The following is a 25,647-nucleotide window of genomic DNA, read 5'->3' on the forward strand; positions in this document are numbered from 1 at the left end:
ATAGAATGTGTATAAAATGTGCTTGCTTACTATGTGAAAAATCAAAGTTACAGTAAAATATAAGACAGCACAGAGAGGGAGTATGCTTCATTCAGTCTCGAGATGATGACTATCTTCCCTAAACAGGCAGGCTTACTGGTATTTGGTATCTTGTCGTATATATGTTCAGTCACTTCTGTGTTTTTTAGGATATGCATTTAAGCGACGTGGCTAAGGGAGCTGAAATGATTATTGCTCTCTCTATATATAACAAACTAGGTCTGTAGACTGTCAGTATATATGAAGTCTCACATTCTTTTTATTTCAATTATAAGGATGTCAGTTTCGATGGCTTGTGATTAGTGTTTTTGCATAGTCGGTAAAATAGATTAAAATAATGCTGTATATCATTGAAAAGCACAAGACATGTTTGAAATGATAAAACTTTCCTACTAGGCTAAGCAACAGTTAAACCTGCGCACACATATGGCTGATGAAAACAAAAATGAATATGCTGCACAACTACAGAATTTTAATGGGGAACAGCACAAACACTACTACATTGTCATTCCTCAGATTTATAAGGTAAAATAATAACAGAAAGTATGTCTGATCTTCTTTTAAGGGAGAAGTAGATTTTAACATTTAAAACTTTAATTTTTGGGATTTTAGTGGATAATTTTATCAAGAAATTAGCATAATGTTGATGATACAACCTGCATTTTATCATGAGACTTACTGCTTACAGTAATTACGCTTAGACTTGTAATGAAAATATTCTGTTGCATTTTCTATGAAGATTTTATATTTTATAGACTCTTTGTTTAAATATTGCTGAAGAGGTATGGCAAAATAAACATTTGAGACATCTGGATGAGAGCAAACATTTAAAACAGTCATTCTAATAAGGTTTGATCACTACTTCTCTTGATATTTGTGGTGTGAATTCTCTGACTCTGGCAGAGATGAAGGAGAGCATATAGCTAATGGTGACTATGTGGTTTAATGTATCTCATGTACAGGTGTAAAATGGGTGGATTGGAGGCAGAAGTACTTCCCCCCGTGTCTGTCCTCCCCAGTTGGTCATTGCTTCATCAATATTACCAGCAATCCACAGAACTCTCTAAAATACTAAAAAAAGTTAAACGTCAAATTAGATCAATACTTTGCATCTGAAGGGGGGATTTCTCAAGATGCTTCATGTAACTAAGATTTTTTTTTTAAGATTCTTTCAAAAACAGAGACACTTTGCAAAATTAGTTTAAAGTAAAGTAGTTGGGGGCGTCAGGTGAGGGTGAGTTCAGAAGTGTATTGGCATGTGTGTTCAGCCATTTGGGAGAATCTGTGACTGTAGAAACTGATTCTGAGACATGAAGTTTGGAAATGGACAGTAAAAATACTGACTTTATTTGAAGGTGTACTAACTTAATATTTTCCAGAAGCACAAGTGAGTTCATATTTTAAAAAAATACTTATTAGAAGGTCTAGGATTCACAGGAGAAAATTGCCTTGGCTTATTAAAGAATTTTCTAATATTTTAACTGTTAAGCAGCACTACAGTAGATCTGACATGAGCACACTGATGGAGGAATTGCAGTCAACTCCCAGGAGAAACAGTTCGATCATTTTTGTTTGTAGCTTGGACCAGAGTTTTGGTTTATTACCTTTATTACTCTAGGGTTAAAATCCATTATCATTGTAAGATATTACTTACAGTTTTTGAAATCTCCGGTAAGAGCAGAAAGGCCTAGTCCTACTTTCTCTTGGGACTACATTTTTATTACTTCCTTGCAAGTATTTGGTAAGATTCTATGGGAAAACCTTGGGAGAGGGATTTAGTATGACTGAGTTGTTGCTTTTCTTCGGAGAGATGCAATTGGATGCTCTTTGAGACATCTGCCTTTGCTAGAGTAGATACAGGAAAGATCCAACTTCCTATCGCATTTTTGATAACCTATCAATGTATGTACTACTGCTTTTTGTTTTCTGCCCCCCCCCCCCCCCCCTTCAATTAGGTAAAAGATCCAGGGCTATTATCTTGATAGTATTTCTCTTTTTGTTGTGTTCCAGTAGACTTTTATTACAAATCTTATGTAATGGTATTCTCTTCTTTATTTTCTTGCACACTTCTAAAGGAAATGGTTTGTATTTCAAATCAGAGAGCATGTCTAAACAGCATATAATTTTAATATTTCTAATTTTTCCTATTTTTTTTAATCATTGGTATTTATTGGAAAGTACAAAAATAAAAGCAAGATAGAGATATTTATCACCAGAGAGAAATTATTTGGAACTGGAAGGAGAGAGTGAGGAGATGTAGAAATTAGTAGCGTTTCTATACTGTAGTTTTCATTTTTGCATGAAACAAATATTTTAAACTAAATAGGTGGCTGGTAGACACTGTACACATGCTTTAAAAAAGAGTAAGGAAAAGAAAGTCCAGTCCTTTACATCATTTTTAAAAATCAAAGAGTATCAACTCTTTGTAATTACTGTTTGGGGCATCTTAAGTCTATGTCTGAGAGGACTTGATTTTTTAACTTAATTAAGTTCTGTTTTGTTAAGTAAATAAAAATATTTGCTGGGAAAGCACAGAAATTCTGTACTACACTGCGGTGACCACAGTAACTGAACACATGAGGATCGGGTTAAAAAAAATCTGTAAATAAAAGCTTTATTTTATCTTACTTTGTGCTTGCAGCAACTTCAAGAAATGGATGAAAGGAGGACTATCAAACTTAGTGAATGTTACAAAGGCTTTGCTGACTCTGAGCGCAAGGTTATTCCAATTATCTCTAAATGTTTAGAAGGGATGATCCTTGCAGCAAAATCGGTTGATGAACATAGAGTAAGTAGAATTGAGCGACTTTTTAAATGTGCATGAGCAATTTAACAGATGTGGAAGCTGTGGAGAGGGGAAAGACGGACTTACCCTGTACGTTTATCTTTCTGTTGTTAAATATTTGTCTGCTTGAAAAGTGTTTTGACTTCAGTTTTAGCTTAAATGGTCACTTCCGCTTTCGGTGTCTGTTCTCTTCCTGTTTTATTGCTTGCTTGTGATCTGAAGATCTTTGACACTTTCTCACTGTATGTGATTTTGGACACATTGGTTTGGTTATCCTGAAACATCCTAGTATACCAACACAGTTGGTATTTTCTCCAGTATGTAGCATTAAATCATATAAAGGGTGTTCAGTTAACAAACGATCATTCTATGTCCTATTTGATTGCAGCTATTGGCACTTCTTTCTTACTCCTTCTAATATGGGTTCTTCCCTATTGTATCTTACTACATCTAGTTTCTTAGTGTTATCTTTGTTTCAGTGCTAATGTTGAAGCATTAGAAGGTGGAGTAGTAGTTTGGCCCTAAAGCATGTCCCGTTTTAAATTTGTGATAACCCTTGAGGGCTTGTTGCTAGATTCCAAATAGCAGGGTATGCTTTGTTGTACACCGGTGGTAACACTGCTGAGAAAAAAGAACAGACATTATCTCAACATGATCTATCCAAAAGCATGTATTTTGAGCGCTCTCTCTCTTTCCCATCTGTGCATCTCTGCAATTAAAGGGAAAATTTATGTCTCCGTGTTTTTCTCTCTCCAGTTCTTGATGGGTTTGCTTGTTTTGCTTTTTAAACTCCTTCATGTCCTATGTTTAGGACTCTCAACTAGTGATAGACTGCTTCAAATCCGGTTTTGAACCTCCTGGAGATTTTCCATTTGAAGATTACAGTCAGAATATTTACAGAACTATCTCTGATGGAACCATCAGTACACCAAAGCAGGAAGGAATGAGAATTGATTCAAAAACTACAGTGGGCAAGGCTAAAGGAAAGCTGTGGCTCTTTGGAAAGAAGCCAAAGGTAACAATTAAGAAATTACTATACGGAAGATTAAAATGTGACGATCTAGAGTGCATGGAAGCAGCAATTTATTTATTTCAAAATAACCTTCCCCTTGCCTGCCACTGTCTTTTAAAATATGCGTAAGGAGATCTGAAGTTTTGGGTAGGGTTGGATACTTACCATAGTAAAAATCAAGTTCTCACTGGGGGAAGTTTTCCAATTTTTCTTCTAGTGACTTGTGTCTGGGAATGTTTTTAATAGTTATTTTATAAAAGTAGCTTCCCATTTCTGTAACGTTTCTAAATTTCCGTAAAGACTTTCTGCAATTGCATAGAAAAGGTGTTAATTGTGAATGTAAAAAATAAGGGGAGGGGGAATATGCTTTGGATTCAGGCAGACTTCAGATCTCTGTTTTATACTACAAAAAGCAACCCCCTTCTAAATGTCACATTTTGTGGATGTTTATATATAGGAGTGTTATATAGATTTTTATTATACCTGCTGCTAGTTTTGAAAACTTCTGAGGTTTGTCTGAAAACATTAAAATTTATAATACTTCATTGATAAAACATACAGGTAAACGTCCCAGAAGAAATATTGCTATGAAATAGGTAAAAATATTCCTATGCTCAAGAAAAAATTGAAAGCAGAGAAGTTACTCCTTTCTTATATTATTACATGAGTTTCAATTAACACTTTCTGTGCAAAGATGCCTTTATGGATTAACAAAAAAGATTATCAATACATGCATTAGCTATATAAATGAATAATGAAGCATATACGTATTTAAGTTTTATGCTAGGTCTTTATTTAGTGTTGGAGCATATCAGTGAGTCATTTTAATGATTCCCACAAATTTCTGTGAGGTTATTTTAATGCTCCAAGTCAGTTTCTGCCATTTATTATAGGAAACTGTTCTTAGAGCTTGTTAGTAGTAGGATTTGTTTTCCACTTGATAGTATTCCAAGAAAGCAGATCTTTACAGAAAGGAAGGATATAGCTGATTCTTTATTCCCTCCTCGGTATATTATGTAACTGCAGCTGTGTGTCAAAATGAAAACTGATTGTGTACTTTTCATGCAGTAGAATTAATGATTGATAATAGTTTAAATGCATTAATGCATTAGCATATTTATTGCATTTGGCTGCAGAGGTGGGTGAGATTCAGCCTGTTCTGAAATTAGATCATGGTTACCAGTTTGACAACAAGACATCTTTCTGAGAATTTTGGAGAGGGAAGCTACGAAAATCTGCATTGGTTTTCAATCTGGACCTTGGCATTTACTGTAGTTACAAGAAATTCCTTAGTATGATGACAGCTGAAAAAAGCTGACAGAACTTTCCCTACTCTTTCTTCTCCCCAGTTCGTTTGCTTTGTATGTAGCGTTCAGAGAGTCAGCCTTACTGTTTCCTGTATGGAACCACAGATTTACATATGTGTATACATACTACATGTATCTCTTCCTTAAGGACCTGGAGGAAGTGGAAGATTATGTCCCTCTTCTCCCTTGTTTTTGGGGAGGATGGAGGGGAGCTCTACAAAACAGCAGCTGGGAGCAAAATACTTCCAGGAGATACATATTTAATTCCAAATACTGTTTACAGGTTTTAAAAGATATTCTTAAATTAGCTAATATAAAAATACTGGGTATTCATGGTGGCCTTTGGGCCTTCATTTAGCTGAAACTGTGGCTGGTCTTGACTTCCAGATATGCATGTACTTATTTTTGATGTCATCAAAGACATGAAAGTCTTTTGGAACGGGAACGAGTTGTGCGGCAGAGGAAATAGTACAGAATAATCGAACTGGGAAAAAGCAGCAGAGGTGTGAGAGACAAAAAATGAGAGAAGCAATTCGAAAAAAGGGGAGGAAGAAAGTGGAGGAGGTTCTTGTGATACTAAGAATGCCACGCAGCCATTGTGTCAGTCCAGCTTGACTACAGACATCAAGTATATTTTCTGTTTTAGTATTCTCTATAGATGTACCTAATATTTCTATTTTAGCTGATCTGGCAGGGTACATCGAAGTGTAGGAAGAAACAGTGAGCAGGAATGCACAAGCTTCCAGAATGGCTATAACTAAAGTTGGGAAAAGCAGAACTTCCTGTTTTAAGAAAAGAGACAGGCACCTTCGGGATCTGGTTAAGATCTTGTGGAAGTGTTGAGTCTAAAGCTTTTTTGAATATTCCTTCATTCTCTGCACCAACCTGTAACTGAAGATTAATTCATGACAGAAACCTTGTAAAACCAATACAGTTATCATGTAAATGTGTCTGGAACTTTACAAGCTGTTCTGTGTTGGATGGAAATTTTATTTTTGTAAGACAGAATTTTCATTTAAAAATCACTTTGAACATTTGGCTTATTTATTGCTTTCTTTATTTCCACATCAGCCACAATCCCCACCCTTAACCCCTACTAGTTTATACACATCCAGTACTCCTAATGGGTCCCAGTATCCCATATTCTCCATTGAACCAGTGCATTATTGCATGAGTGACATAAAAACAGGGAAGCCCAGAATTCCTTCTTTCAGAAGCCTCAAAAGAGGGGTAAGTTTGATAACAAGTTGAAATGCATGATGGGCTATGAACAGTGTCTTTGTGATGTGGCTTTTCTAATGCTCTTCACCCTCATTATAAGGCTTACTTTGTTAAAAGTAACACTTTAGCTATAAGGTCACTTCAGCTATAAGGAAAACTTTGTTTCATATTATGCAGAAGTTACCAACAGGTTAAAAATAAAATAAAATAGAAATACTCTTTATCACATTCCCGATACTTGTGTTTAAAAGAAAGGTGTTATAAAGAGGGTGCTCAGCATGTGTTTGATACCTTTCTTCATTGTTGTTCACATTCACAAATGTTTTCCTACCATCATGTAACATATTTTTGCAGTAATTTATCATTGGGTATATAGTCACCATAAAAAACATCTGACAGATCAGATGTCGTATTGGCTGACTTTTCATTGAAATAACAGTAGTTGATTATGAGACACTGAACTAAGAAGGGAGAAATTTCATTTCTTTTGTACATCAAATGCTATAGCACATGGTGCTTGCAGATTTTTAAATACTGATTTTTGAAACATTACAATTTTAACGCATTTTCTGATTAATAAATTGTTCTAGTTTGTCCAAGGTTCTTTTGGGTAAAATTATTGAAAAATTACTACCATATGCCACCTTCTGAGATTTATCAGTTCATTTACTAACTTATTGTGGCATATTCTGCAAATAGAATTTGTTTGGAAGACAATAAAAGGGAAATGTTAAGTGGTTTCCAAGCAACATTTATAGTACTGGTGATAAATGTACTTGCACTTTCCTGTTATGTCAGTGAGGCATAGGTTGCCCAGTTTATGTACAATTTATTATATTTATTGATCCAACTAATGAGATAATTGGATGCATTTGATTATATAAAACTCATTATTTTCTGATGTTTGAAAACAATATTGACTTGCTGTCTCATTTGCATCAAGAATGGTTGACTACTGTTGACATAATGTGGAGATGAAAGTACAATGATGTTATATTGCAGTAAAATTATGATTTAGAGGCTCCCGTGCTGTCATTCTGAAATACAATGAGTTACATTTAAAACTTATTTTCTTTATCTTTAAGTCATGTTGTGGCATCTTATTTCAGCCCCCCTGGTATCTTGGAAATACTCCTTCTACCACCACCGTTTTTTAGAAAATTCTTGTAATCCTCTAAGTATTTATGGAGGACAGTGTCTCCATTCCCCTTCTGACTCACTTACATCATAATTTTTTCTGGTCATGAAGGTAATGTTCCTTCTTTAGTACTCAGTGAGGAACTAACTGGATTAGTTAGTTGTTGAAATTGCACGGGTCTCGATTACACCTCCTTTTTGTTGATCACTAAATGTATTGACTCCTGGCTCACAAATCAACACCTTGTAATATCAGTAGTTCTAGAACCCCTTGCTGAAGCAAGAGATCATCTCCTAACAACTACAGAATGCTAATGGAAAATGAAACCATATTTCTATTTAATTTTTTTATTCTTACAATTCATTGTTCATGTTGTAAAAGTGAATGAATTTAATATATAATAGTATTCCGTAAATTTAGCAAGGATCACTAGTATCCTACAAATCTGGATCAACTCAAATATCCCACAGTATCAAATAGTTAATCTCTGTAAATCTTCAGGATGCACATTTAATTTTTATATATTTTGAAATTCTTTGCAAGCATTTTAACAGACATCACCTTATCACATATTGAGTGCCTTTTCAACTTAAATGGATACTGTAATTCTAATAGATTTCTTTAATCTCATTGATCAGTCTTATCTTTGTAATATATCTTGATTCAATGCTTAATAGTTGCTAGTACATGATGCTGTTTTCCACAGTTTTGTCCCTGGAAAATGATGTCCAAGTGGTATTGACATGCAGAACTACCAAATGGTATTTAATTCGCTTCTGCTTCTACCGAGATTTATCCATGAGTTGGCATGTATCAGACAGTAAGCATACTGGTTGTTTTGTTTAACGTGCCCTGTTCAAGATTTCACTCAAGGCACTGGAGATCACAAAACCAGACTGCCCTCATTCTGTGCTTCATGTGTTACTTTCCTATCGTGATGTATAGCGAAAGCAGCAAACAGTAGCTGTAGAATAGGATACTGAAAAAAGTCTTTAAGTGTAAGCAAGTGTAACTTGCTTTATTAGTACTGCTGTTACATGCTGCTTACTATCCTTTGAAACCTTAACATTTCCAGATAGTGTTAGTGCTTATGAGAGGTCTTTACTCAATGCCACTTGATACATAAATACATGCATCGTCAACAGTGATATGTAAACCTTACTTGTGTTTTCTTGGATGACTTTCTAAAGGGAACAAGAAGTTTATTCTATAGCCATTTTACATCTTTGGACTTTATTGAGGTTTCTACCAAAGTATCGTTCGTTAAGGTGCTTTACCTTTCCTCATTGCTAGCAATTCTAATTTTGTGTGTGTGCCCCAATCAACACCCTTAACAATTGCTGATGGTCATAAATGATGTCGGAGATAGGTATCTTCTAAGTTGCTTAGTGTTTCTCCGGAAAGAGTTATCCGAAATCATTGAAAGCATGGCAGATCTTGAAAATGCTGTGAATGTTAAACCCAAGTTACGACACCTGGCATCCCATGTTTTATTTGCTTCATCTAAGGATAAAGTCTTTACTCTTTAAATCTCTTTATTTTTATCTGGACTGAAGCATTTCTAGGATAGCAACAATGACCCAAATGCTGTTTTCAGGAAGTAAAATTACTAACTTCTAAACTTGAAAAAGATCTTTGTTTATTGTAGTTCTACTGTGATAATAAAGCAAATACATTGTAAAAATTACATTTGTAAAAGTGATGGTAGTGGATTGTTAGCTATAATTAACAAATTATTTGCATATGGCTGACCAGTCCTTCATCGTCATCAAATTATGCTATTTTGTGCAATGTTGGCTGTGTGTTTGTTTCTTCTCCCACAATAGAAGTTTTTTAGCGTATTATTCAAAACACTAAAATTCAAAAGAAGTTTAATGCAGTTGTGTATTAGAATTTCGTAAGTTAAACTACCATTATCACCTAGTAATTTTTTAAATGAGTAATTCTTAAAGCAGAAGTGCATTTCTGATTATTGTATTTTGCTTTTCTTGTGCTCATAGTAAAATGTATTTTTAATAAATTAAAATTTTAATCCTTAAGTAATATTTTAAAGATAGATTTTTAGGCAGTAATCATTTTCATAAGTGGTCGTTGCATGTGAGTAATTTCCCGTTTCTTTCTGTTTTCAAATGAACTGTGCAGTGGTCGGTGAAGATGGTAAGCCCGTGTGCTGATCTGTCTGCTGTACTTCTGCTAAGATAGCATGAAAGTAATCTTTTGAAAGTGTTTCCATATCATAACTGCTTTAAGTCAGGTGCTGAAATACATCTTCAGATTTTCCATCATATACACAGTCGTCTTAATCATCCACGCTTAATGTAAGATAGTTAGACTTGTGGTCTGGCTGCAACTAAATGGGTGATTTTGGAATTTTATGGTTGACCAGTATTCACAAGTTGGCCATGATGGAAATACTTGGTGATTTCTCCTTGTCAGGAAAATTGTTGAAGCATCATAAAATAGGTATACGAAAAAATTACAAAACTTGTGTAAAGGAGAAATATTGAATACTGCAAAATTCACGCCTTTGAATTTAACCAAAAAATTGCAGAGGAGATGATCCTTTATGCTTAGGAATATTAGAAAGCTGTTATATTAAATTAAAACCACACCTTAATCAATATTGTTGTTTTGCAGAGTAAATCAGTAAAAATTCACAAAAAGACCTCTGTTCTTCTGATTATTGCTGTAGGATACTCTGGTTTTAACTGACCTGTAAGGAAGAATGATACAGAGGATGTGATTGTCTTTTTGTTTCTTTGTAGTGTGTAAAAGCACCTGAAAGGATTTTAATTATTTTTTTTTCCTCCAGAAAGAAATACTTCTGCTTTATTTTGGAAAAACCATACCTTGATTTCCTTCCTTTTATGGTGCCTTGTATTCCCTTCTTAAGAAGCAGTGAGATTATGATTTTACAAGTGCAAAAGAACCAAGAAGTTGAGGGGCAAGAAGATCTTAAGAGGGAGTATTAGAAACTTGGCACCTGAGCCTAAGGCTGCTTGTGTCAAAATCTCAACAGTCAAGTTTCTATCAAGTTGTTTCTTGACAAAAATGCTGTCCAGTTCTGTTTGCCTCCATGGATGGTTGCTGTAATGGCACATGGGTTTCTTGTGCTAAAACCAACTTTCTTAGGCAACTAGGACACAAATAATGTAATTTAACTTTCTGTTACTAAGACATGTAGCGTATTTCCTTCTTAATACTGTCGGTGTCTGTCACCCTGAAGGGAAGAGTTTTCACAACAAACTCACAAGATACGTAAAAATCTCTTGCCATGCTTTTCACACCCAAGTCCTTCCATCCTGTTTATAATCTTAGCACAAGTTTGCAATCCAACCTTTGCAGGTTTGGGCTCATAACAATAGGTGGTCTTAAGTTTGGGGGGGGGGGGGGGGAAATTCGGGCGGTGGGGCGGTAAGTTTGGAAAGTAGGAGGTTTCTTCCCTCCCTGAAACATCAGTTTTTAAAATGAAAAAGGTGACTTGGAATATTTGACCAAGTTTTGATTCAGATTAACAAATTTAAGTCAAAATTTTGATGTTATAAAGGCTTTTTCTGTGCTCTATGAACTAGTTTTACTTGAGGTAAAATGCATCAGAACTTTGTAAGTTTTAGTATGTTTTCTAGCAAGATTGCTGAACCTTCCGGAAGAGAACTATAACAGTACTTTGGAATGAAGATCCAAAATACAGTATTTTTCTTTTGATAGCATCCAAATCGCCTTAGAACATACACTCCAGAGAAAGAATAAATTATATACGTATTATTATTATATACACATCTTAGATTTTTGTTCTGACTGAAATTACTCTGTAGTAATTAATTCTGTCCTTTCTAAATCTGCTTTAAGTGCAGTGGTTGTAATAGGAGGTACATGGCTCAGCTTTTCAGAAAAATAATTAAGTCTACAAATTTTGAATTACATCTGTGAGCCAACTGTTACAGAAGGCAGAAAATACCTTGAATGAATGACTATGATCTGGCAGCAAGAACGTGCATTTATTCTGTTGCGGTCTTTTATAGAGCTCTGTGTCAAGTAGAGTTTTTAAGAAGGTCCATCCTGCTTCCAGTGAACACTGTCCGTGTGGGGGTATGTCAGTTCAGCTGTCCAGATACGTGCGTGTTACTTGTTTAATACTATTTCTACTTGCAGGGCCCTGCACTAGAAGACTTCAGCCATCTCCCTCCAGAACAAAGACGCAAGAAACTGCAACAGAGAATCGATGAACTCAACAGAGAACTACAGAAGGAAACAGACCAAAAGTGAGTGCTTTGGAGTTTTGTCATGGTTCTCTCTATGTCTGTTTCTTTTGAAGTCCCCTACCTAAGCCAACAGTGCTCAGAAGCTAGGAGAGAATATGCTAGTCCAGGCTATTAGAAAGCATTTTTTAGTTCATGGTTTATTGTATGTAGGTTCTGTTAGCATTGCTTTCTTCTGCTTTAGTATAATACCCATTTCGAAAATTGAAAACATTGAATCTAAAAGCATGCATTAAAAAAAAAAATCAATGCGTAGGTCGGTTGAGCAAGAGAGCTGCAACTTAGTGCATTAAGAAAAGAACATTATTAATATTTAGGATATTGTGTATAACAAACAATAAGGGAAACAGTATTGAGACTGGATAGAGAAGAGCTGACAGTTGGAGTCCTTGTGTGCTTGTGCATGACACAAGAAAGGAAGGCAAAGTGCTAAGATGACAGAATGGGAAAAGGATTTAGGGGTGGTGTGGGGAGCAGTAGTTCCTCATGTCTGTGCATAGTATCTAATCACAGGTCAGGATCTCATACACATAAACATTATTTTATCTTTAATGAATCAGTACTGACGTATGTAATTTTTATAATTATTGCCGGGTATGAACGTTTTCAGAGATGCCCTCATCAAGATGAAGGATGTTTATGAAAAAAATCCCCAGATGGGTGATCCAGGCAGTTTGCAACCCAAATTAACTGAGACTATGAGCAACATGGACCGTCTTCGGATGGAAATACACAAAAATGAGGTTAGACTCTAATACAATTCATTGGAAAATGAGTGGTAAAATTGTAGTTTGCCTTATGGGTTATAAATATAGCACCCAGAAAAACTACTTGGTTTAAGACAGCACTCCTGGGACAATTTTTTGTGGGGTGCCATATTTTCAAGTACGTTCATCGAGCTAGAATAAGGATGTACATTATTAAAGATGGAAACTGTTTAGAAGAATTTCTTATTAATCACTTATTCTGGAATTCATATGTGATTAAAGATTATTTTTTTCCTTAAGACTAGTATGAATTATAGGCTAATCATGAGGGATAGGGTCATGCTTCATGTGAAGTAATTATGAGACTTCACATGTGAATGCAGTCTCTATGTGGCTGTGTGCTGACAAGTAAACTATATGCAGTTAAGTGCATTTGTTAAATGGTATTTGCAGGTTTAGAATAAAGTTTCCTTTGACACCAATATTTGTCTTTCTTCCCCAAGGCCTGGCTCTCTGAAGTTGAAGGTAAAGTAGCAGCCAGAAGCGACAGGCGGCACAGCAGTGATATCAACCACCTTGTAACACAGGGCAGAGAGAGGTCACTATTCTATCTCTACTGCTTTTATATCTTATGCTAGAAACAGTACATCTTTTTGGTAGTTAACAGTAGGTGATGGTTGTTACTCATCTTCTGAAAGTTTATGTCCTTCTAAAGCAAAATCTTACTGGTTCTGAATTCCAGAGGACACTTCATGTCATTATGGTAACATAAAAAAATAGTGAGTCTAATCGAAACACCCACTCATTAAATAGCAGTGCCTTTTAAAGCTATCTTACTCCATTGCATAAGGCTCACTAGTTTTCCATGTTCTATAGAGACAGGGATGTCAAATTTATGTTTGTTTTTGTAGCAGAATTCAGTCCAAGCCTTTGTTAGATCAGTATTTTCAGAAAATCACCTCCAGCAGTAAATATAAAAACTGCTAACAGGCATTCCCAGAGCAATGTCCACAGTCTGCCCTTTCTGTGATGCATGTCTGTTCTGAGTTGTAGAGCTAAGAACTCTTCAGAGTCCTCACGCTCCAATCATTGCATTATAGCCCTGAAGGGAGTTACACGGATGATGCAAATCAGGAAGTTCGAGGCCCACCACAGCAACATGCACATCCAAATGAGTTTGATGATGAGTTTGAAGATGATGATCCATTACCAGCTATAGGACATTGCAAGGCAATATATCCGTTTGATGGTAAGGTTAACAACATGCACTACGATTCCTTGACTGTAAGGCAACTTGACTATAACACATGACTATTTGTTATAGAGCAGACAGGTAAAATGATTTAAAGTAAATGAACTGTATGAGCAACTAGTTGCTTATAAGATCAGTGGAAATATTTTATACATCAGTTTAATTCATGAGCAGTACTTTTGTGCTGTTCTAAGATAAATACTAGCACAGTTATTGGCAAATATTCAGCTTTACAAATTGGACTGTAAGCTTGTTTGACCATATGTTCTCTTGCACAGATTTTTGGTTCTTCCTGTTTATATATAATCTGGAAACTATGCCCTGGGAAAAAGATGACTTAAAATTCTGTCTGAACATTGAGCCTTCTTTGCCTCTTGTTTTCCCAGGTCATAATGAAGGCACTCTAGCAATGAAAGAAGGGGAAGTTTTGTACATTATTGAGGAGGACAAAGGAGATGGGTGGACAAGAGCTCGAAGACATAATGGAGAGGAAGGCTATGTGCCAACATCATATATAGACGTAACGCTAGAGAAAAACAGCAAAGGTGCAGTAACCTATATCTAACAGTAAACCGGCAGCTTTCAGTTGTACATTCCCTAGGGAAAATAATGGAGAAATAGTAAGTTACACAGGTTCATGGAAAGCATTAGAATATCAGAAGTCAGCAATGGTCTGTTGTTTGCAATGTGAGTTTGCTATAGTTTTTTTTGGAGATGATCACGTTAAATTATGCATCTTACGCTGGTCTGCAATTTTGACCAATGTCTTCTGCTTTGTTTAACTGTTCTAGTGTTTCTGCTTTACGAAGCACTAATTCCAGTCCAGCTATTAAACTGAAAAAGACCAGGATTCCTTCTTTTTCTATAGAATACTTCGTTTTTATAGAGAACTGAAAAATTACTTCATTTTAAAGATCTCCAAGATTTACTGTTCCCACTTTTATGACTTAAACTATATGCTTAAAACAGAGGTTTTTTTCCTCTAATAACTAACGGAACTCAGTTACTGAAAATTATTAATTTCCTTCCGTAGCAAATACTTGGCAGCTTTCACTTCTTGAACAGGAAGATGTTTTCTGATTCTGAAAGCTCAACAAAAATACTCAGGAAAAAACATTATGATTAAGAAGGACAGAAAGTCCACTGACCTGCCTCTCTCCTTCCTTTTCAGTACTTGTCATGTAATGTGTTGTGTATTGGACACAACTTCATTGTTTTAACTCTAGATGCCTTGAACAAACAAAAAAAGAGACCATTTGTAATGCTTGATGTCTTACTGAAACCTCTCTGCTCCTGAAAAGGGAATGATTTTATATTCTTAACCTGTGCTTGTAAGCTAAGTCTTCTAATTACACCATGTTTAGTTTGAAATCAAGGTCTTAAATGTACAGTAATTCCCCTCACTGTTAAATCACTGAGGATTGGAAACTGCATTGCACTACTTGATTACTAGGGGGAAAAAAAAAAGCTAATCTAAAAGCTGTGGCTCGTATTTCTAATGAGAGTGTGTAGAATTAAGTACAAGGCTAACGTATAGCCGCTGAGAATGGCCTGTTAGAACTGAGCACGCTTCTCTGTCTTCTAAAGGCCTTCAGTAACTTTGTTCTTTTCTTTTTCCTCTTGGACTGCAGGTTCCTGAAGCGGGTTTCTGAGAAAATGGGCGAGATCTTGAAGGAGGTTACATGCAGCTGCTGGGGGGGTGGGTGGGGGAGGGGTACTAGATTGGGAGGCCCAAGGGGAAAAGCTAGTTGCATGAATGCATGCAGACATACATTTAGTCACTAACATCTTAGCATCTCCATACATAGGTAAGGATGTATTACAAATTCTTCAATTTGTGCAGGAAAATAGAGTTCCATTACCAGAGTAAAAAGGCTACTGCTCCTAAAATTGCTTTGTTTTCATTGTCCTAGGTTGTCCCAGATGCACAAACTCTGTTTTAGCTTGTGCTATGTTTTGGTTATCTCAGTCATGCTCTTTTCCAACTCATTTTAATTGGCAGTCATTTAGAACCATATGGCAGTTATCAGTCTGCCTGTGCCACCTCCATGCTCACCGTTAACCTCCCTCTTGCATGCCTAGGACAGTCAGGCATGTCTGCATAACACTTTGCCATCATTGCTTGTCTTATTTTTTGTTTAAATATCTTCAGCACTAGAGTTTCATCCCAGTATCCATGTATGCTGCTATAACTATACCACTGCAACCATCATTACATTCCAGTTTTTGGCATAACTGGTAAGAGACCATAATGTACTTGTGTTGATTTGGGGAAATAATACATCTCAGCTCTAGCCTACAATGCAATCAAGAGAAACTCCTAGAACTGTGGTCCATCTTCAGCACTTCAGTAACCTGTTGTGAGCACTGAAAACCTGGAACACCACCAGAGAGATTCACCACTGCAAGCTAATGACTGTTTTCAGAAGTCAACCACTTGCCATTCAAATGCTGCCTTAAACTAGAGTGCCTAAATCTGTTGTTTGCCAACACTACCACTTACAGTATCCCACAAAGGGCTTTGCGTCTCAGCTCTTTCCACAGTGCTGCAGCTGCTGAGGTAGCCACGGTAGGTGTTTTCTAGAGCTCTACTTTACTGGATACATGGTGCATCATGAATTTTATACATTGAAATGTGTATCTCTTCATTTGACTTTAATATTTTTAAAAATATTTTTATGGAAACTGTCTTTTAGTTTTTGACTATGAAGTTCCAATTTTAATTACTGCAGTGCTAGTCCATTTCTAGGTGATGCTTCATTGTATGGACCAGTTGAAATTTGAGTGATACTTCGTAATGATCTATGTGCACTTTTACTTGTAAACAATTGAAATTTGGATATGTTTATACGTGTAAATATAGTTGTCTGCAGTGCCCCTATTGCTTATGTTGTCTTGCCTCCCATTTGTGGTTCTATTAATAAATACATCATATCTGATTTATTAGGGTGATAAGAATTAGATTAGAGATGTTGGGGGGAGGGATACCTGTATCAAAGCAAGCTTGTCAACCCAGCCGCCTGCTGTTTGGGGAAATGAAATAATAATCAAAACATCCTGTTCTTCTGGGGTCTAAAGCAATATTTGGATGCAGCAGTGCTGGATTCTTTTTAATTTCAGTGTTATTACGAACTGTACTACCAGTAAAACTGAATTTGAGTGACTTGTGTAGAGGTTTATTCCTTTTGTTATGTATACCACTATTACACAGCTTGACCTAGTGTATTTTGGGGGCTATTAAACTCTAAAGTTTAGATTTTTGGAGCTTGTATACAGGGTTATTTATATAATAATGTGACATTACTCAATACTGACAAAACTACTTAGGTAGTTTTTTGGGTTTGGGGTTTTTGGGGGGTTGGTTGGTTGGTTTTTGTTTTGGGTTTTTTTGTGTTTTTTTTTTTTCTTTTTTTTAAATCTAGTGCTTTTTTATTTTAAAGTTAGAGAAAAGGAGGAAATGTGATCTGTGTATTTTCTGCTAAAGGGCCTGTGGTTTGCCTGGCTAACGGCCTTGCAGGTCAGTAATAACACTTCCTGGTAAAGGACTAAATGTTCTTTTCATGCTACTGTTTGTTTTTCTAAAACCAGGATTTGCTTCCTTTGGAGGCAGGTTGCTTTCATGAGGGATAGTGCAACTTGTATGAGGGTTATTAAACATAGGAAAAGAAACATTTGTACTTGCACAGCTAGTTATAAATCACTTATTCTAAAATTCTGAACGTGAATTGTCTTAAAGAATCTTACATTTTCCAGTAATTTTTAATCCTCTTTTGTGCACATGTTGATTTCCTAAATGTTAAATGCTTTGTTTAAAAACAGTGTTCTCTGTTGAGAATATTTTCATGGAATAAAAAAATCTTTTCATGGTCTAAGTAATTAGCTTCCCCATTTGTCTTCTGTTAAGATTGACAAGGGAGACTTTCAGCATGAGGTCTGTAGCCTCTTGTTATGGTGGTAGAACCTCTGCTATGATTGTAGATGGGGGGAACAGACAATACCACTTTGGTGTTAGTTTTGTCGTTGGCCTACTCTCCTTAAATACTTTCAAATGCTGTAAGTAACATCTCACTCCAGAAATAGGCTTACTGACAACGCACGCATGTAGCTCTAACCATAGTTCTTGCTTAAATGTTTATACAACTTCTGAGGATAATGCTTATACACCAATTCTGTATGTGACAAAGTGGAATTTGCTGCTAAAGCACTCTTTATGTAAACACCATGCACGCTGATTTCCTATTAAAAGTGCTAACAGCTTATGCTTTGCCTTCATCCAAGAAAAAAAAAAAAACTACTTACCAAAGTGATTCGCCTCAGTAAATGAAGCAAGTTTAATATATACATACACCCACATTTACTCATATCTGAAAGCATTTTAATTATCTGGATTGTTTGTTCTTGCCATTTCATCATTCATTCCTGGCAGCGTAGCTGTTGTGCAGGTTCCAGCAAAAGCCAAAGTACTAGTGATGCTGTCTTAAAAAAAAGGTAAGTTGTCCCAACACATACACAACTAATTTTCTACTTTCATAGGTGCAGTGATATTTGAGCCTTCTGTTGTGGTCACAGAGAAAGGATCATTTCTGCAATCTGCAAACATGCAAATTACTTTGCATAAAGATACACTTTAATTCACAATTCTATGTACAGTGTTTTATATTCATTAAAGGAACATTATACAACAAATTTTCTGTAATGTCACATACTTAATCTATCATTTTATTTACACTATTTGCTTCATTTTAAAGCTAACGCCCTTACTCCTAGGCATTATCAAAACATTGCAACTGGGGAGATACAGAAGCTGTAAGACTATCTTACAGGGATAACCTAACTGTTTAAAGGGAGCGTTAAATGACTTGGTGACACAGTAAATAAATAATTTGTTTAGAAGTCAGTAGTTTTAAAACAAGTGTGCATTGTGCAATTAAAAGTTCTAAACATCTTGTGAAATGCAAGAAGTTTGCGCAGTATCAAATTGCCGAAAGAAGGCTAAAGTTATTTCAAGTATATCATTTAAGTAGTGTTTACAGAGTCTTATATACTTAATTGTTCCACCTGCTTCACTGGAGGAGGTTCCAGTTTTCGGGAAAGTGCAGTTAAAATCTGGCTGAATTTCTCGTATCTTTCATTTTGATTAACTTGGGCTCCTTTGCTACCCCAGAGCAATCTCATTTGAAATTCTGTCTTGAAGATTTCACTCATCTCTTCATCTGGCTGGAAACCTAGTAAGTAAAAAGAATCCCACAATCAGGCAAGTTTTTTATTCAGAAGAAACGGCTTTTAAACTGTATTCCCTCCAAATAAGATAAGCTGTAGTGTGCTGGGTTCCTTTTGCACAATGATTTTAAGAAGCTAATAAAACAGTGAAAATCCTTTCCATCTGTGACGTTCTAGTAGCACACAAATGGTTCTAGGGACACTGGGACAGGCTATCCTTTGCTCAATTCTAATGGTCTAGAATTGTCATTATAGCCTGACCTTAAATATAATTACTGATGTATACATGCTGCCTGCAGAAATAATTACATTTTTTCTCCCGTCAACTTTTTCACTGCAAGTTTAAAATATAAAGTCACATTATTAACATGTTGCTGTTTTCTGGGTGCAAGTGGTCAAGATCTGAGTGTTGCATCTTGCGCTGCTGTAAAGGATGGGTGCTGGTTTTTTCGCAAAAATCAGAGTAGGAATTTTAAATTGTACCGAAGACAGGAAGTTGTCCTCGGTCCTTACTGTACTGCTATTCAGTTGCTAGAAGGGTCAGCATATTAAGTTATGAGAACTTTGAGTACGTTTAGCAAAAATGCATGCTCTATTGCTTACTGGAGAACTACAGTGATGAATAATTTACTGTCCGCTTTTAAACAATATTGACGTTGTCCTGGGACTGAGTTTCCAGCAGGACATTTGCTACTATCTCAGCTCCTATGAAAGAGGAGAAGAATTTCTTGCACTAACTTTTAGTGGCACTTAAGCGGAGACCTTATACTTCAGACATAACCTACACATTTTGTTAATGTGCAGCAGTTTCTCCTACTAGTGCTCCCTACCTTCCAGCATCCGTTCTGCAGTCAAGCTGTACATTTCTGCGTTCTGTGCTATCTGACGAGCTGTGGCCAAGTGCTTGAGCATTATTTCGCAGCTTTGGTCACTGCTTTCCCACAGGTCCATGCCTTCAAAAATGACAGCTTGTCGCTCCATCAAGGTAATGAGAGGCATCAGCAGTGGCACTGTTACATTGTTCTGTGGAGCACTGACAGTCTCTGGGATAGAGAATAACAAATCATATCATCAGACATTATAAAACCCATTAATTGAAGAAGGTATTGTAACTGCAGTACTCTTTTCAAAGTTGAAAACTACTGTTTGTCTTCCATCTTTCAAAGTGGCACCTTACCTCAGCTACATCTGTCCTACCAGTTTCCAGTGAACTGGTTGGGGGAGAAGGCCAAGGCAAATTAGTGTTGGAAAACTGTATTTGCTACAGGAGAAGGCTCTGCTGAATTACTAGACAGTGGCACAGAGATTATAAACACATTTAAAATTTGGGTCGTTCCAATAAATTTTGTGAGGCTAAAGTTTTTCTTCTCTACCCAGCCTCTTAGAGAAACACTCAGAGAAATGTTGTCTCCCCCTTGCACCCCTTTGGAGACTAGAGCTGCAAAGAATCTCATGCAGGAGCCCCTGATGTGATCAGAGGAATTACCTGACTAACCCATTCTTTGTATTTGAGGATTCATCCTCTGATCCAATAGGCAAAGCAAATAAAAAGCAGAATCTGCCAGAAGTAACTCTCCTCTGAGAAAGAAAAAGATTTTTTCCTGTCTTTGAGGCAAGATGATGCAGAGCATCTCCATTTCTGCTCCACAAAGAGGGAGTGTGGGTTTGGGCAGAATGTTACATTCTGTATGGGTGCATGCACACAAGCACATACTGATATTTGGCTGGCAGACTGTTTCCTTCTATTTCATTGTCTTATAGTACATTATATGAGTTCATATAGTCATTTTAACATATATGATGCACAGCTATCGAAACAGCAGCTGCCTTATCTCCCTACAGAGGAAATCGCTAGTGGGAGAGTTAAATAGAAACCAGTGTTGCTCATACTCACTATTCCACTCATCTTGTCCTTCATGCAAAGCTTTGCTAAATGGCTTCAGCTGTTTTTCATACATAATGGCAGTCTGGGTATAACGATGTCTTAGAGAGGTCCAGGTTTGTTCTAACCTAGTGACCTGTTCAAACAAAATAAATAGAGAATACCCATTATTGACGCCATAGCAATTCACAGGAAAAGTACACTGCTAGAAGTTTTTCTGTTCTGATAATCTCTCTAGTCTTGAAGAAATTGCATAAATTAAATTAAATAAACCATCAAGCAACTCCATGTTTTGGAAAATAAAGAGAAACAGATTTTTACCTGTGGCATTTCCAGCGCTTTCATAATGGCAGAAAATGCATACAAATCCCCCAGCGAGTCCTTCAGCTCCACTGCGACTTGGATGATCCTGTTTAATGTTGCTGCTCTGTCTTCTAGATTTCCTGTGCAACCCAAAATATCCACAGCTATTCCTATTGCCATGGTATTGTGCCTGTAAGTAAAGCAATTTATAGTACTGGTTATAAATTATTAAATTAATAATACATTATGCTGTACACCTGTTCAGAGAAGATCAATTCAATTCAAAGGTATAGTTCAGTATCTTGGTGTGCTAGCTCAGGGACAGAAGGCTCTAATTGTTCCCCCTTAACTTGTGCAGAGGTTTTACAGAAAGCTTTGCTGATCATTTTTTTTGCTTTACTAGATCCTCTAGCCTCTTCCCCAGTTGCAGAAGGCTACTACCTTCAATCTCTTGCACGCTTACACGCTCAGCTAGATTATAGGTCCCCGGAACTTTAGTTCACCTGAGCTCTTAAAGGAGAGCTGAGGATTTTCAGCAGCTCTAAGGAACCTCCTTTCAATACAATTCCCCTTTCCCTGTATTACCTGCATGGAGTTGCCCCATGACCTTAAGGAATTTTTCCTATGCAAAAAGAAGTTATATGCCATCTCACTAAATTTATTTTCTGTACGCATGAATTCAGAAACGTGCAGGAGAGCATTCTTTGAGGAAATGTAGAATACAATGTAGCAATGATCTGATCTTCTGGCCATCTGCCCTGGAAATGAGTAACAGGAACTTTTACCTTTCAATTAGGTCAAGGCGCAGTTGATGTCCGTAAGGCAAGGTAATCAGTTCAAGACCAGAGTTCACTCCCATAATCCTCCTCATCTCTTCAGAAACTTCTAGTATCCTTGCCACCTGTCAAGTGCAAAAATTTGTGCATGAGTTTTTGAAACTAATTTACTTCAAAAAAACCTCTAGCCCCATAGAGGTCCTCCAGGTTAGTGCAAGGCATATAGAGCTAAATGCACAGCGGGCAACATTAGAATACAGTCATCTAAGAAAAACTTAACTAACTTATGCACATTCATCGCCTTACACAGAAGGACCAATAAAATATTTTTTTGCACGATTCAGCCATCAGAAAACATACAAAAGGTGTAAACAAAATGCTTTATCAACCTTCCATCCTCCACTTCCAGAAGGAGATTCATATGCAAGCTCCAGGAAATGTGGTGCTCTCTTGGCCGGATCCTTGTCAGAGTGGCACTGCTCTTTGGCCTTAGAGATGTACACATTTGCTTTGCCGCCTTCATTTCTAAAAAGACAACTGCTCAGAATCTTTTTGGATTACACCATAGGGTCCTCACATAAGGATTAATGGACTTTAAGGAGGACACTGAATGTTGAGTGCCTAATGAAGTCAGTATGTGGAAGTTGACACCCTCACCAATTTGTCTTTGCTTTTTAAACATACAGCATTAGCTACCGGTTATATCAATAACAAATATATATGCTAATTACAAGCAAAACCACATAAATATGATAATGTGAGATTATCTGCTGGTTTAAGGCCTGTATGTTGATGCATTTACAAACCAAGTTGCCTGCTATTTTCTGATACACCTATCAGCAGGCTTTCCTGGTTATGAAAAGATGAAAGCAATCTGGGCCACACAACAAGCCTCACTGGTACAAAATCTAGCACTAGAGAAACCTGTTTCACTTCTAGAGACGCAGGAGTGATACGAAGCCCCTGAAGACACACTGATTGCTACTCCTTCGTCACAAGAAGCCCTCTCAGGCATGCAAGTGGCAGATATTCACTCCATCACTTACCATATGGGTGTTTCTTTCATTATTAGAAATTTCATTATTTATTTAAAAGGCAAATTGAGTTACTGATGCTGCGAGAATACCTACAAACTTCAGCCTTATCGCAGATCTCAATACAAAGCATTTATTCTGGCCCAGTTCACGTGCCAATCTCACTGTATCATGCAGTTCTTATCAGTGCAGTAGCATGCAACAAATTACCAATGAATGACAATCATTGGCTCTCAGCACTGCAAGATGAAGATAAAATAGACTTCTCTACATGTCCCAGCTAGTTACTCTTCCTGCTCCAAAATCCAAAAATCTGTTTCTGTAAAACACTCCAGTGACTCTTAATTAATTGTACAGGCTCCCACACTTTCAGGAGGCCAGTTTCTTTGGCCCCATTCCAAACTCTATAGGATTTAAAATAAGGAGACTAATAATGAGCTAATTGAATATAATATATATATATTAAAAAAAACCCTTACTACTTCTCTGAAGGCATGCATATCCTATGCCTTCAAGCAACATACTCTTGAACAATATATTAACAATAACCAGAATGTCTTTTACTAGGTTGAAGGAGGAAAAGGTGAATTTTGGAACTAAAATGTTAAGAGAATGCTGTTACTACTCTTGGAACCATAGTAAAGAAGCTACAATCTATCACTTCTGAAAAGACCAAGCAGTTGTGGAGCTGAGTTTTTCTGAGTCGCCATGTCTGCATGAAGCCTCACTAAGCAGCAGCCAAAGCTGCTACTGAGGAGAGAAGCTGTTGGCAGGAACCCAGCAGCTGGCAGGCACTCACACACACTCATCCCACTGGTGCTCCGGTGAACTGCTCCCTTCCCAGACCTATGGTGTGAATCGGTGCAGCAGCACTAGGAGAGTGCTACAGACCTATTTCTTCTGGAGCACCACCATTCCCACTTCCTTTCTTGTCTGCAATGGAGTTGCCCAGTAAGCAGCCATGTGTTCTCAAGCTTCTCTTAAAAAAACAACCAACCAAAACCAACAAAGCCCATGACACTTGGTTCCTGTAGCTGCTCTGAGGCAGGTACAGCACTCAGTCATCCCAGCAAAGTGGTGCAGATTCAACTGCAGTTGCATTTCTTCTGTTACACAAGGTCATCATCTCATAAGGAGATTAGTTCTCCTGTCTTTCCCTATTTCTGATCTGATAGCTGATCTCCAAGCCCTGTCAGCTGAAAGAAGTCTACATTGTGAAAAATAGTTCTTTGTGTTTTTATCTTTCTAAACAATTCCACTAACAATATATTTCTCTCATAGGAGAGAAATGCAGAAGTCCTGATAGCTATTTTCCCACACCACGTATCCAGCTGTAAGACAGAGACTCAGACAAAGATCAGAAGAGCAGCTAGTTTTAGAAGTTCCACTGAATCTCTTACATTACGGCCCGCAGTATGGCAACCAGGTAATGTCTGTCTACTGTTTGCCCTTGCAAGCTAACTAGCTATTTCCTGTCACGAGTAGTTCTTTTCACAATGGTTTACATAGATAGCTCTTCCTGCAGTATAGAAGAAAGGCTGAATCACAGATATACAGCAATCAATAGGAGATAAAAAAGATGTATGGAACACTGAGAATTTGAGTCTAAAGTCAAGGATGGTGGGAGACCTTTAGTCCAAAGGGTTTGTTAACATTCTTGTTCTTCAAATGGAAAAAAACCCCACCACCCTAAAAATTCCCGCAAGCAAGTAAATACATTTATTACATTAGCTGCAAATCTACCCATTAATCTTTTCAAATCAGTTCTTTAAAAAGTCTAAACTTGCACAATATAAAATAAAATGCAAGAAAAAAATTATTTTTTTTTTTACCTTGCAGTCCATTCTAAGAATATGCTGTGCAATAATCTTTGGATTGTTGTTGGTGAAAAGCTCCTTAACTCTTCTTAACATTGATGTTTCCAATGGCTTGTTTTCAGGAGGAAGTAGTTTGGATTCAAAATCATTTGGTTTAAAACTAGACACTGTCTCAAAAACAGGTGCAGAAAAGATGCTGTCTTCCTCAGCCATCTCAGCTGAAGCTTCTAAAGGATCTGCAGAGTTCATTGTAGGGTCATCTTCCAGGATCAAATAGTTTGTTTCAGAGTTCCTGAATGAGTGTGTTCCCCTCTCCTTTCGTGTCAGATGTTCCACATAGCTGTTTTTCTGACAGAAATGTTGTTTTGTTGCTGCAGGATCTCTGGCAGGGCTTAGTTCACAATAGTGTCCTTCTGAACTGTGGAGAGCCAAAGGAGAATCTGGGGGCTTCATCAGGAGTGCTTTGCTGGGTTTAGGTGGAGGCTTTGGACAGAGCTGACTGTCTGATCCTCTAAGAGCTTCCCCTACTTGTGACTCAGAGGTGACTTTCTGAACAACTGTGGGGCTTAGAGAAGGTTCACTGCCTGTTCTAAATGCAGGACAGCTTGGACAGGAGTCTGCATCTGCTTCAAGTAATCGAGATGGATATCTTGAACCTGCAGGGGAAAACAGTAATTTAGAAGGCCAAAACATACACAATTCCTGATGCCTATCCCAGGGTTCATCTCCTAATGCTATTTTCAGAGGAAAATATTGTCAGACCATGTCAATTATTTGCTGACAAAAATGTATATGAAATTGTATTTTGAGGAATGAACTAGCCAGCAAATTCCATTCACTTGCTGATCCTCCCAAAATCCCAAATACACAGAACAGCTGCACCATAATATTATTC

General features: G+C 37.0%; 2 protein-coding genes across 13 annotated transcripts in view; one reads left to right on the forward strand and one right to left on the reverse strand.

The window, feature by feature from the left end:
* The window catches only part of LOC142084967 (formin-binding protein 1-like), an 81,468-nt gene extending 64,867 nt beyond the window's left edge, over positions 1-16,601 (forward strand). For 3 of the 10 annotated variants that reach the window (XM_075156319.1, XM_075156316.1, XM_075156322.1), the window contains 10 exons: positions 436-564; positions 2,681-2,827; positions 3,636-3,839; positions 9,645-9,659; positions 11,655-11,764; positions 12,372-12,504; positions 12,972-13,066; positions 13,569-13,717; positions 14,107-14,265; positions 14,754-16,601. In XM_075156319.1, coding sequence (XP_075012420.1) covers positions 436-564; positions 2,681-2,827; positions 3,636-3,839; positions 9,645-9,659; positions 11,655-11,764; positions 12,372-12,504; positions 12,972-13,066; positions 13,569-13,717; positions 14,107-14,265; positions 14,754-14,800 — 1,188 coding nt within the window. In that variant the 3' untranslated portion in view covers positions 14,801-16,601. The other 7 variants (XM_075156317.1, XM_075156324.1, XM_075156326.1 and 4 more) reach the window with 5 other exon arrangements.
* Positions 15,320-25,647, reverse strand: part of BCAR3 (BCAR3 adaptor protein, NSP family member) — a 77,681-nt gene continuing 67,353 nt past the window's right edge. For all 3 annotated transcript variants that reach the window (XM_075156313.1, XM_075156310.1, XM_075156312.1), the window contains exons 7-12: positions 24,768-25,408; positions 21,911-22,026; positions 21,144-21,315; positions 20,835-20,958; positions 19,771-19,983; positions 15,320-18,945 (exon numbers count right to left, since the gene is read on the reverse strand). In XM_075156313.1, coding sequence (XP_075012414.1) covers positions 18,758-18,945; positions 19,771-19,983; positions 20,835-20,958; positions 21,144-21,315; positions 21,911-22,026; positions 24,768-25,408 — 1,454 coding nt within the window. In that variant the 3' untranslated portion in view covers positions 15,320-18,757. The remainder of the gene's footprint in view (positions 18,946-19,770; positions 19,984-20,834; positions 20,959-21,143; positions 21,316-21,910; positions 22,027-24,767; positions 25,409-25,647) is intronic.

This window comes from Calonectris borealis, chromosome 8 (genome assembly GCF_964195595.1).
Source record: "Calonectris borealis chromosome 8, bCalBor7.hap1.2, whole genome shotgun sequence".
Lineage (NCBI taxonomy): Eukaryota > Metazoa > Chordata > Aves > Procellariiformes > Procellariidae > Calonectris > Calonectris borealis.